Genomic DNA, 13,871 nt, shown 5'->3' on the forward strand with positions numbered 1-13,871 from the left:
AGCAATATTCTAACTTCCCAATTTCTGCTTACCTTAGTTGCTTTCCCAAGAAACTATGATTTGACTTTTGTGTAGAGCACTTTAAAACAAGTGTCTCACTAACTTGCAGCCTAAGAGATTTCTAAAAGAATTTACACACATTATCAGGACCAAAGAGTTAAATTAGCACGCAGCTAGCATAAATGGTATTCGACATGGATAGCCAGAGGTGCCTTCCAGCTAATTGGCCAATATGAATATTTAGACTATTCTAGTTTAAATTCTTTCCATGCAAAAACCATCCAGTCTCCCCAGTAGAAGTAAGTCTATTAAAGATTTGATTACCACATTCTGCATTTTTAAGGAAGACTTCATTCCTGTTCTCAGGCTTACAGACATCTCCCCTAACAACTACTCTAAGAACTACTCTAAGAACTACTCTAACAACTGAATTCAGACGAGACGCTGCCCAGGGTTAAGAGAGGGAGGAGTGGAGACACCTGCTTGGGTTTTCACTGACTACTTTCCGACCTTGGGCAGACCGTGACTTCCTCCTACCACCACTGTATGTAATGGGCATGTCACTGATGCAGTCAAATGAAAGAATGTATATTAAAAAAAACTCCACAACCTGTCTTATAAATGAAAAGTATTTTACTATCTTATCTTAATCCTAGAACTCAAAGCCTTAGTTTGCATGTTCTGATTTATCTAGTAAATCAAAGAGAAATGAGGTCACATTTCAAGACAGTAACAGAAACTAAGTCACAAAATTTTATCCTAAGAATATGGTTTAGAAAAACAAAGTTAACATCTGCTTTCTATAACAGCTAAAAACTAGAAAACAATTATTTGAAGATGCTTAACCTTTCCTAAAACCTCACAGTGACAACATCTGATACAGCTGGGGTTTCACAGCAGCTTCTTCCTGGCACTCAGACTTCCAACGTCTGTCTCCACGGCCGCTTCTGGAAGGATCACAGGGACTGCACGCAGAGCTGGGACGAGCTCAGCAGGGAAGAGCCCTCTTCTACCGTGGGCCTCCTTGAGACAAGAGGCATGGTCCTGAACTCCAGGGAAAGCCTGTGATTCCCTCTGCCACCAAACAAACCAAACCCTCTGTGCTCGCCCCTCCTCCCAAGGGGGCAGGGGACGCTCTTGTTCCCAGAGTGAAGCACTGCCACTCCCGCGCCTGCCAGCTGCAATCACTGTCAGCCTGCACAGCTGGGCCACCACACCCCTTCCGTGTTCAAAACAGAGGCTTGGTGGGGGGTTTAAGAGTCAATTCTCTCTCACTGTACCCTCATTCCTAATCTATTCGTATGTCAGGCCTTTGTAAAGCCCTGGATTTTTCTGTACACTTAAACGTTCTCCCTCGGTCTAACAGCTGGAAAGGACCCCTGGATCAAGTTAGACGTACAATTCCAACTCCTTTTCTGTGTGTACTGCTGGAAAGACGGCTACCCATGCTCAGGAAAGATTCCGAAGCCCTGAGGGAGTGAAACAGAAACTCCGTGGGCAGGCAGGCCTAAAGAGGAAGAATCACCCTGAATTTGCCCCTCTGCTTTCTGCCACCCTATTTCTAACCTCACCAAAGCCGGAAGGGAAATCGGTTATTGGCATGTTCCTAAGTCTCGGGCCTAGAAGAAATTAAACTGAATGCTTGAATACCTATCCAAAGGTGCCAGTGGAAAAACCCGTGGAGAAGAGAGCACAGAATGCGGAACCGAAGGGCAGACATGCAGAGAAACATCAGCTCCTGCCGCTGGCTACTGGGTGGGAGAAGCAGGCAGGCAGCAGCACATAACGGAGGCTCACACACCACCCACCTGGCCTCTTACCCACAGCGAGTCCCCTCTCCTACGTCCCCCGTGTCCTGGCAAGCCCTGGGCAGCAACATCAAAGCTTCGGCAGGTCGCAATGCTCCACGTCAGAGGCCATGGTGGCTCTGTGCAGCGATCCCACAGTCCCAGGCTGCCGGGAGCTCCCACAGCTCTAGGTGCAGGGATAGCAGGAGCAAGGACAGCATGTGTGCGCCACCACAGCAGGGGCAGAGAAGGAGGTGTCCAGAAGAAACAAAAGCCGAGCCCCGGTGTAAATGCGCCGCCGAGCCTGGTGAGGAAGGCTGGCTGGAGCGGGGAGCTGGGCGCACGGAGCTGCAACAGGGGCTGACGCGGAGTGTGTGCTGCACGCATCCATGAATGCGATCACAGCCCGCCCCTCCTCCTACCCCCGTTCCCAGCCTGGGGGAGGGGAAGCACCAGCAGCATTTGCTCCCAGGCTCCACGGGCTTTCTTCTCCCCCTAGAAACTAAACCCTGATGGCTGCCCTCACTGGAAGGATGTTAACCCTTACTCAAGATGCCCTCTCCTCACCGCATGGATACACCAGAGGCTGGATCTGGGGAGTGGATGTCTGTCACCCCCAAGGCACAAAAGCCCAGCCCTTGCCACTGCTCTGCACCAGGTCAGCAGGCAAAGGAGCTGACCAGACTGCTGCAACACCATCCTGGAGAGGTTCCCGAGGCGCTGTCCTCTGCACCCCTTCTCCGGGGGGTCCCAGGCCCTCCATCTCCACGTGCGCTGCTCCAGTCCTTTTAGGACTCCCCTCCTACTCAGTGTGCCTGCCGGCCGCTATCTCCATGCCGCCCACAGGGCTTTCTCCACCAGAGGCTGCAGCATTGCCTTTGAGGATGCTCTGGTTGGGATAAGTTAGGCAAGTGGATTTTAGGGGTGACAATATAAGATGGCTAGGGACAAGAAACACGACCACAGCCTGAGTGCAGCAGCTCGCAAAATTCTGAGGGCTCGAGAATCACCAAGAGCATTTGTTAAGAAACACAGATTTGGGACCCCAGTCCCCAAAGCACAAGCTCCACAGGGCCAGCCCCCCCCCCACATTAAACAGAACACAAGGTGACTGCAGACCACACTGAGAAATACAGTATGTTTCACCAACAAGGGAAGAGACAGGTTTTTTTAAACAGTTATAAAATAAGCAAGGAGGAAAAACAAAAATAAATCATTATGCTAGACCCGGGCAGCACTGACATTTGGAGATCACGCTTTGCTGCGAGGGCTTCCCCGTGCATTGTGGGGTGTTTAGCTGCATCCCTGACCTCTACCCACTAGATGCCAGCAGCATCCCCACCACCATCACCTCTTCCCTTCCATCAACTGTGACAACCAAAAATGTCCCCTGGGGGCTGAAACTGCCCTGGTTAAGAACTACTGTTCTAGATAAACAACAGAGGGGAACCCTAAAAACACCCCCATGCTCTCCCTCCTTTCCAGTCTTCTGCCATTAGGAAATCACTAACAGCGGCACCCACCCCTTTGCAAATCCTGCCCGGTGCCATACCATGGGGGTTGGGCCCACCTAGGGAACTCAGACAGACTTCTTCATCACCAGGCAGTGCCACCAGGCCTGACCCAAATACTCTGGCTCTACATTCCAGTCTGTGTCTTTTAAGAAACAGCCATAGTATGAACAATTTTACTGTAGTGTCAAGATGGCAGTACTCATTTAAAATAAGAACCATACCAAGTCTGTGAAAAACAAACCCTAAAATTATAAAATTTTTGCTTTAAGCTATACAAGGACATAAGTTTTCATCAAAAATATGGACGGAGCATCCCAATGCCACATGTGCCTTGGCCTCCTGTCTTCCTGCCTCTCACTGTCCGGTGAGCTGTCCCACTTCTCCGCCCTGGCTCCCCCAGGGTGCTTGCGCCCACTCTGCTTCTTTCTTCTTGTTTGAGGGCTCATCTTCGCCACCCAGGGCAGGACTCCCCGATTACTCCAGCCGAGCTCTGGGCTCATTTTACATGTCCTGACCAGCCCTGAAGCTCTTCTGAGTCCACACTGTCTTCTCTGTGTTCGTATCATGCAATTTACCATCTGGTCATACACTACTTTGTTCCCAGGGATTTCATGTGTACATGAAAGTAAGCTCTTGTTTTTCAGTAGTAATATCCTATACTTTGCAGTCCTAAGAGGTATATCCCTTATTTTGAGGTAATGTCACTGGTTTTTATACAAATACACATACACATATGTTCCAGGGACAGAAAGACCCCAGCAGATGAATCCCGACCTATCACTTCCTGCGAAAGACCCAGTCGTCACGTGCAAGGCTCTGTGGCTCTGCCTTTAAGCTGGCAAGCTTCCACAGCTGGGATTTACTTGCAGCGTGAACCTGGGCAAAGGTGTCAGTCTGAATCCAGGCCAGAGGCAGCTGGTAGCTAAGCCTGCACCTACAGTCAATTCTAGGCACAAACAACAGGACACAAGGACGGGAGCAGCAAGAAGAGAAAAAAGCTACAAACAAAGAGCCCACAGTGGGCCGGGCGCGGTGGCTCACGCCTGTAATCCTAGCATTCTGGGAGGCCAAGGCGGGCGGATCGTTTGAGCTCAGGAGTTCGAGACCAGTCTGAGCAAGAGCGAGACCCCGTCTCTACTAAAAAATAGAAAGAAATTAATTGGGCAACTAAAAATATATAGAAAAAATTAGCCGGGCATGGTGGCACATGCCTGTAGTCCCAGCTACTCGGGAGGCTGAGGCAGGAGGATCGCTTGAGCCCAGGAGTTTGAGGTTGCTGTGAGCTAGGCTGACGCCACGGCACTCTAGCCCGGGCAACACAGTGAGACTCTGTCTCAAAAAAAAAAAGTTCACAGTGTGGCCCTCCTCATAGCTAAAGAATACAGATGCCAAAATAAATTGTGGCACAGTCAACTTCATGAAATCACGGTGACCAGAGATCACAGAAAATGACTGCTCCCAGAATAGGAATCTCAGCAATCCCAACACAGAAAATTAAAGTTTTTAAAAATAATTTTCTGAGACTCATACTGCAACAATCTCAAAAAAAAAAAAAAAGGCCGTCCATGTAAACAGGCACCCTAACAGGTACTGTGGAAGATACAAAGCTGGCGAGACACGGCTTTGGCCTTCAAAGAGCTCACGCGTTACTATCCTTTTAACAAAAAAATAATCAGGCAGCCCCCTAAGTGCCAAATAAATGCTGCCCACAAGGGGCTGCTCGGGCTTGGGGGACAGAGAAGAGTGTGGCCCGGGTTAGCTGCTCAGGAGAGCTGGGACTGCCACCGAGCCTTGGGGCGAGCCAGGATGAGCAGGCATCCCTGCAGAGGTGGGAAGGGCAGCGCCCACGGGCCCTGCCCGGAAGAGCAAGCTCCAGTCAGAGCCTCTGAATCGGACGCTGGGATGCCGGCTCCGGCTGGCTCCTACTCTGCTGTCAGGCCGGGTGAGATAAAGAAAGCAGCACTTCCAGAAGAGCAAGAAGTGGCAGTGCCTTGCCATGAGAAAGCAGAGGGGCTGGAAGCTCTCCAGTGGTTGCAAAGGGATGCAGCAGGGCATTTGTCCAATGTGGTAAAAACCGGGTCAGAAGTGGTAGCAAAGAAGTGTTTTCTTTCCCTACTCGTGGCTCACAGCTTCGATTACCATCCTCGCCCAATACTGATTCCCCAAACGCCACGGCTGACTCCCCACCTCTCCTCAGTTCTGTCTCAGGCGCAAGACTGCTGGAACCAGACCATGAGCCTCTGAAACGTGTGCGAGGGGAATGGACATCAGCCACCTTGTTTCCCTGTCAGCTTCTGAAGTGGAAAACCAGGTGCAGAGGCTACACTAGTATTGTGCAGCATCTCAAACCCACTAATCCACATGCTGCTCGAAGACCCTCGGTGCACATGAGGCCTACCCAACCCCAAACTACCTGGGCCACAAGCTCCAAGCACCAGCAGGCATGATAAGCACGAAGCCTGTAAGCCAGTCTTAGGACCCTAATCTCCCCTCCTTCTGGGTTCCAGAGCCCTGGAGTTTTGTTTTTTTTAAACTCTACTCTATTCCTTATACTTAAAAATGCCTCGTTACTCTTTAGTAAAAGCTAGAAGCATAAAATGCTTCTTCGGAGAAGCAAAAGCTGGCTCCTGCTCCTGCTCTGAGAAGGGACTGAAGATCTCTTGGGAGGGAAGTTGTTTCTACTCCCCTCTGAAAGTAGGGAATTGCCTCCAGGACCAGACATCACACACTGCAGGCAGGGTGCAAATTCATGCAACATTTGGCACTACCAAAATTTAAAATGCGCACACCTTTTGATTTGATTTGAATCAAATTTAAGATTTTTTTTTTTTGAGACAGAGTCTTGCTCTGTCACCCAGGCTGGAGTGCAGTGGCATGATTGTAACTCACTGCAGCCTCCAACTCCTGGGCTCGAGCAATCCTCCTGCCTCAGCCTCCCGAGTAGCTGGGACTACAGGTGCCACCCACCACACCCACCTAATTTTTTCTATTTTTAGTAGAGACAGGGTCTTGCTCTTGCTGTGGCTGGTCTGGAACTCCTGACCTCAAGTGATCCTCCTGCCTTGGCCTCCCAGAGTGCTAGGATTATAGGCCTTAGCTGCCGCACCTGACCAAGTTTAAGAATTTGAGTCTTAAATTCTATTTAAGAGTTTACCCAGCTGGGTGCAGCAGCTCATGCCTGTAATCCGAGCACTTTGGGAAGCAGAGGTGGGAGGATCCCTTGAAGCCAGGAGTTCCAGACCAGCCTGGGCAACACAGTGAAACCCCTTCTCTACAAAAAATTTAAAAATCAGCCAGGCAGTCATCTGTAGTCCTAACTACTTGGGAGGCTGAGGCGGGAAAATCGCTTGGGCCCAGGAGTTCAAAGTTATAGTGAGCTATGATCACATCACTGCACTCCAGCCTGGGTGACAGAGTAAGACCCAGTCTCAAAAAAAAAAAAAAAAAAGAAGAAGATAAAAAACAGTTTACCTAATGGATACTGTCCCAAAATTGAAAAATTTGAAAACTACTTAAACACTATTTGGTGATTGAAAGAATGGGGTGATTTCTAATGCTAATATAAAAAGATCTCTGAGACACAGTCAATGAAGCAGGAATGTACAGATCACTGTGTAAGGATTCCTTCTCGCGTGTGACACATGTGCCTGCTAAGTGCACAGGGCTTCTGAGAAGGACCCACTTGACACCACTGGCAGTAGTCACTTTTAGAAGGACCGACTGTGGGAGGCAGTGAGGGCAGGCTTGACTCTTCCTTTTCTGGCTTGCTGTATATTTAGATCCATAACTAACACAAAATTTGATGTTAAAATTTCTATTCAAAGAAAATACAGAAATGCTATGGCCACTTACATGTGCTCAGGTTGGTGCTAAGTATTTTTTTTTTGGAAGAAATCCTTGAGTTCTATTCTAACGTCCATGAGATATCTGTTGTAACAACACCCATTTTGCTATAATTTCACATGTGGTCTTTCATCTGAGTTCTCTGACTCAGAACCCTGACTCTTAACAGAAAATACAAAGGGAAAGAGACTTGAGATGCCGGAAAGAAAGGAGAATCAGAAACAGCCACTGACTCAGAAAAGAAATTCACTGGATCTTTTTTAGGTCAGAAGTTGAGCCTCCATGATTCCTCAGCAGAGGAAGGAAGAACATGACACAAGACAAGAAGTTATTTTCTGGGCTGGGTACGGTGGCTCACATCTGTAATCCTAGCACACTCTGGGAGGCCGAGGCAGGAAGATTACTGGAGGTCAGGAGTTCGAGATCAGCCTGAGCAAGAGCCAGAACCTGTCTCTACTATAAAATAGAAAAAATTAGCCGGGCATGGTGGTGCATGCCTGTAGTCCCAGCTACTCAGGAGGCTGAGGCAGAAGGATCACTTGAGCCCAGGAGTTAGAGGTTGCTGTGAGCTAGGCTGATGCCACAGCACTATAGCCAGGGCTACAGCGAGACTGTCTCAAAAAAAAATAAAAGTTATTTTCTTAAGGAAGGAAGGAATGTGCTGGGATGACTGCTCACACACCAGCTGATCTGTAGGGAAGCAGGACTTGATTTTTCTGTCACCATTTTTTCCCCTAGTGTTTTACCTAGGTCTAGAGAATCAAACACACCACGTAGTCAGGAGAAAAACAAAAAGTAACTATCAATAGTAACATATGAAGACAAGAGACCATCCTATCTCAACAATGGCTGTTTAGCTTAAATTCCTGGCTGATGTTGGCTCCGTTTTCAGAGAGTCCCTGCCAGGGGCCACAGCAATGGCTTTTATTTGTAAAGTTGACCAGGGCTGGACTAGATAACTAACTTCCAAGGCACCTCATGGCTTTAAATGTCCACGATTACACTGCTTTTAGTGACTCTGTCTCAGCTAATTACTTCATGGCTCCATCTGCAGGATGAAACCCATCTGAACTCCCTACAAGTTAAAGTTCTTCAGAAGGTCAACAGGAGAAGATGGCAGTAGTTATAAGAGTCCTTTTCTAAAAAGGAAATCTCAGCTGAGCTGAAAACAAACAGAAAGAAGAACAGAGACAAGAATGACTTAAATTTGGTAAAGCTGCCTTTGGAGGGCTGTCAAAATCCAAGAGGAAAATGAGAGATGGATACTATAAAAAAATTCCAGAAGGTCTAGCCCTCCATCTGTGATTTAACCAGCAGTAAACTGTATGTAGGTTCTGTCAGGCCCCAGCCACAAACATATTCCAGGAAACCTTTCTGAACCACAGGCAGGGCTGAACAAAAACTGAAATGTCTCCTGTTTCCCCAAGCCACTCCTGCCCCATCTCTGACTCCTACCTGGACCTACAGCACCTGACTTTGTCCTCACCTCAGCTGACCCCTCTGCAGACTCAGAAAGGCTCTTACTACCTCAGATCCTTGCCCACCAAGACCTACAATACCTGCCTTTTCTTTCCACTGATACTGGCTTCTTAGAAAAGTCCACCTGCTGCCTTCCACATTCCTCCTGTCCAGCTAGACTTTGGGTCATGACCATCCACAGCCACTCCTATGCTTCTATTAGTATTAATATATCCCATAACTAAGAGAAAACCTGGCAGACTACAGGAAGCCTCAGACAATGGAGAAAAGTCAACTTTTTTCAGAGGGGCAAAATCCAAGCCCTTGTTTCTATTCATTGCCTTCATTAAGAAGAAAGCACAGTTCTAACTCTCTGCACAACACCACGAGAATTCATCTCTGGTATACTCAGTAGGCAAGCCTTTAAAATTCAAACCAGAGCAAGTCCCCTTCAAAACTTGTCACAGCAGATGGTGATGCAGGTTTCTTGCTATGATGTGTACTTCATACAATGCCAAACATGCTCCTGCTTAAAAATAAAGATGTAACCATTTTTGATTCTGCAAAATACAAACCCGATCCATAAGGAAGGGAGTGAGAAATATCTATGGGGATATTCATTTATAGTTACCGTGCCTTGGGTGTTCCTGCTAATACCTCAACCTCAGCAACTGTCCAACTCCAAGCTAGCACAATCACAAGGAATGCAGTAAAAGAATGTAGAAAGTTAATATCAAGGATATCATTTTAGATGCAACCTGAAAATCCGATGTCCCATTAGAGAGGCACTACACTTAATTCTATTTGTCATATTTTCCTATAAACAATACTATTTTATACTCATACGGTATCTTACAGCTTAAAATGTTTTTTTCATTTCCATTTTTCTTAACTTTACAGCATAGCTCAACTATAAACTCTGCAAATTTACTGACAATAAACTATGCACTGTTCCCATCAGTTTACAGATGAGGTAAAAGGCTCAGCAAGTAATAACTAATCTACCTAAGGTAAGCCGCCAATAGACAGAGCCCACTCACACTCGGAGTCACTGGCTGCGTCCTCAGCGCTTTCTTTTCTCTTACTGGGATACACCGATACACTTCAGCTCAGCATTTATTGAGCATCTGCCACGGCGCAGCCTGTGCTTGGAGCTGGGATTTAAACAGATCCAGTCCCTGCCTTGCGTGGAACATGAAGGCGAGTGGGGAGAGGCGTGTAAGCCCATAACAGCAACACACTAGGCCACCAAGCACTCAGAGAACGCTCAGGCACGCCCAGAGGCTTCGAAGAGGGGCCAGCCTCTGCGCCAGGACTTGAAGGACCAACAGAGTCCCCAGACGGAGAATCAGAGAAAATGGTGCACACCAAGCAAGGTGAGGTGCCTGGGGAGTGACTGGGAGCCAGGGACGACAGCCACATCACAGGTCAGGCCCAGGGCACAGCTGGCGCCAGGAAGCGGGCTTAGTGTATGCCTGTGAAGGGCCTCAGGGCCCACATCAAGGAGTCTGGATTTCATCCCAAAGAGAGGGTTCAAAGGCAAATCAAGGGGACTAACTGTTAAAAAAGACAAGATTAAATAGCAAAAAACCCCAATGTATAGCAGTTAAGAAAACAGTGCCCAGTTAATTACACTGGTTAATTCTCACTTATACATACACACGTAATACTGGAATGAAAATGGACGACTGTATGCACCAGGTAAGGGTGGAAACAGAAAGCAACGTTTTTGATTTAAGGATCGTGGGTTTGAGATCAGCGCAACAGGAAAGGTCTGGCCTCCTTAAAGAATATTTTCAAAAGCCCCCACTTACCCCCTTTTTTTTTTTGAGACAGAGTCTCACTCTTTTGCCAGGGCTAGAGTGAGTGCCATGGCGTTGGCCTAGCTCACAGCAACCTCAAACTCCTGGGCTCGAGCGATCCTTCTGCCTCAGCCTCCCGAGTAGCTGGGACTACAGGCATGCGCCACCATGCCCGGCTAATTTTTTCTATATATTTTTAGTTGCCCAATTAATTTCTTTCTATTTTTAGTAGAGACGGGGTCTCGCTCTTGCTCAGGCTGGTCTAACTGCTGAGCTCAAATAATCCGCCCGCCTCGGCCTCCCAGAGAGCTAGGATTACAGGCGTGAGCCCCACTTACCCTTTATTGGGTGTGCTCTTCAGGGCAGTAGATCTAGTAAAAGCACCTCTATGAGGAGCAAAATGCTGACACTTAACTTCTGTCTTCCCCTGGGATCTTGGGGACCTGCCAGGGAAAACTCCATTTGTTCTCTTCACTCTCACACCTGCCTAAAAGCCATTCTCTCCTCTGAATACCGAGGGCACCTATTTCAGCAGTGGTTAGAAGGGCAATGTTGTCCCCTCCTGCCTCAAACAGACAACACCCCAGGACGGGGTGAGGGAAATGGAGAGGCACCGGCTCCTTCATGTTACTTAATCAAAGCAAAGTTGTTCGGCAATCCAATCTCTAAAGTCCCTGCCCCAAATCGTGTCCCACCCCCATTACACCCACCGTGGAATTAAATGTGCACATACGGGGTAGTTTATGTTGAATCTTAAAGCCTCTAGGATGGCCAAGGGCCAAGCACATACAAGCCCTCTGAATTAGACTCCACAGGGATTATCAAACAGCACCCCAAGTGGGTCTGACGCTGGGCTCACCAGAACCACCAGAAGCAAGCAAGCGCGAGGGACCATGGCCAGGCCTGGCGTACCCACTGGCCCAACACAATCAGTACAGTATCCTCTGCCACTCTCACAAGTGTTCCCTTTGAAAATAAAGACCTTGGCTAGTGTAGACTCATCTTTCAGACACAAAAACGCCCACGTGGGCAGGTCAGCCTGGCCTGGAACTGCCCCTCACTGCTGCTCCCTGGTTCAAATGCAAACGTGTCACCCCGAACACCCATAAGTCCTTCTCTCCCAAAGTCTTTCGCACATGGTACAACTTTCCAAATCCCCCCACGGACACTGTCCACGATCACCTGCACTTAGATGTGAGACTTTAAAATATGTGTTTTATAGGAAAAGCATAAAAAGGATTGCCCAAATGTATCATAACTTTCAGAAGATTCACGTTGAAATGTAGTCTAATGTTCATTTCGAAATTACTGGTATCATTCATTACCAGCTACAAATCAGCACACATTCTTCTATTTTGTCGTATGGCATTAAAACACTACCATCTGACGTAGGCACCACAATTAAATACACATCCACACACAAACTCCTGTGCTGACTTAGGGTGCTTGAAGACACAGTTCTTCAGCAGAATCTTTTGGGATTTAGAAGCCACCAAGTTTGTCATCCCATTAGTCATAGCTCCACTGTTTACAGTATATGGGCGTGGAGCAGATGAAGGAAGTTCTAGAGCTGTGAGGCTTTAAACACTCTAATACCAAAAGAGGAAGACCAAGTATGTCTTTAGTATGTCTTTTCCCTTGGTTACATTTTATTTAAGAAAAGTATTATTTATTGCGAATCTCACTGGTGCTTTCAATCTGGTCTCTAACTTCTTACTTTTTAGTATCAGATTCATTCTGGATATTCCCAGAACTTCTGACCAACTGTTATTCACATACAGGAAGTACAGACACAATCACCACGTACGAAGCAATAATTCACCAAGAAACACCCATGGCGGAACTGTAACGAAAGCAAGATTGGAAGGGGGACCTCCGGTTTAAAAACACAATGACTTACCTTATTTTCTCTCTCTCTCTCTCTCTCTCTCTCTCACACACACACACACACACACACACACACACACACACACACACAAACACACACTCCAGCGAGAGCCTCAGCTTCTTACCACTACAGTACTATGTAACCTTTCTCCTGAAAACAGTAAGATAAAAACTACAGTCTAGGTTGGTCCTTAACTCTCTCCGCCCTCCCCTCAGTAAAACTGTCCTCACAGAATTTCACATATTGATCAAAAGAGATACCTAAACTCCACTCCATTCGACACAGGCCGCCTCAGTCCTGGACTGGGGCTGTGACTCACCATCTTCCTCTTCGGTTTTCAGGACCATCTTGTTCCCTTACGGCACAACACGAAAGGTCTGCTCCTTTCTGTCCTTCAAAGGAAAGCTGTAACTAACTCGGAGCCAAGTTTTCCTGGGGGGTATGACTGGGAGGGCCCAGGGATACCTGAGGGGCTGTCCAGCCACCAGGACAGCCCAGAGCTGCTTCTTGAATGGGCAGGGAAGGGCTGGCCGCAGGCCTGGCCAATCAGCCTCCAGTCTCAAAGCAGCGGCACTCCCAGTCACTGCCACCACCCAGTTCCTGAAGTCAAGCTCAGGCACCTTCCGAGCACATTAACCATCTGCTTCCTGAAACAGGCTTACACTGCAGCCAGGCGAGCTCAGTGCAGCTCTTCCAGCCTCCTCTCAGACCCGGCCGAAGCAAGGGATGGGCTTGCTGCTGTCTTTCTCTTGGCTTTTCTAGCACAACCATCCCTTGGCATCCACGGGGGACTGGTGCCAGGACCCCACCCCAGATACCAAAATCCATGCTCTAGTCTCTCACGTAAAATGGTGCAGCACTTCATCTAACCTATACGAAGCCACCTGTATACTTTAAATCACCTCTACTTATCAGTGTAAATACTATGTAAATAATTGTCATACTGTATTAAGGGAATAATGACAAGGAAAAAAAAAGTCTATACATGTTCAGTATAGACTCAACTATCCTTTTTTTTTCGCCGAATATTTTTGATCCATACCTGGCCCACGGATATGGCGGGACAACTATAATTTCTTAGAAAGGAATCACTCAGAACCCCTGGTCCTTTCACAATGAGCTAATAACACATTGCCCAAGTGAATGACTAAGAGATCGTAATCATGATGGCATGTATGAGGTCACAGACTAAAATCAGAAGGCAAATTTTAGAGGCAAAAAAACATCCAAGGGCCAAAGTCCCAATATGTTTAACTTTATCTCCAGTATAATTTCTAATGTGTCGCACCAAATAAGACTTTTCTACATGATATGTTCATGATACATACATGATTAGAAAACAGTGATAAGAGAAAAAAACACCTTAACCCCGTCTCCTAGTGATAACCACTAATGGCATTTTAGTGTATATTTTCCAGACTTTTGTTATATTTATTCTTTCTCTCTCTACATATACATACATACACACACACACCTGGATATTTTACATGCTGTTATGACCACCTATTTTTACATAGCACATTTTTCCAAGACTGTAAATGGTCATCTATCACATTTTTATTACTCACAGTCTAGACAT

At 47.2% G+C, this 13,871-nt stretch overlaps 1 protein-coding gene across 1 annotated transcript in view; it reads right to left on the reverse strand.

The window, feature by feature from the left end:
• Positions 1–12,827, reverse strand: part of CYTH1 (cytohesin 1) — a 74,122-nt gene extending 61,295 nt beyond the window's left edge. Inside the window, 1 exon segment of the mRNA XM_012661328.1 lies at positions 12,612–12,827. Within this exon segment, the coding sequence (XP_012516782.1) occupies positions 12,612–12,639 (28 nt within the window). The 5' untranslated portion in view covers positions 12,640–12,827.
• Between the last annotated feature and the right edge of the window lie 1,044 nt (positions 12,828–13,871).

Source organism: Propithecus coquereli, unplaced genomic scaffold, assembly GCF_000956105.1.
Source record: "Propithecus coquereli isolate 6110/MARCELLA unplaced genomic scaffold, Pcoq_1.0 Scaffold706, whole genome shotgun sequence".
NCBI lineage: Eukaryota > Metazoa > Chordata > Mammalia > Primates > Indriidae > Propithecus > Propithecus coquereli.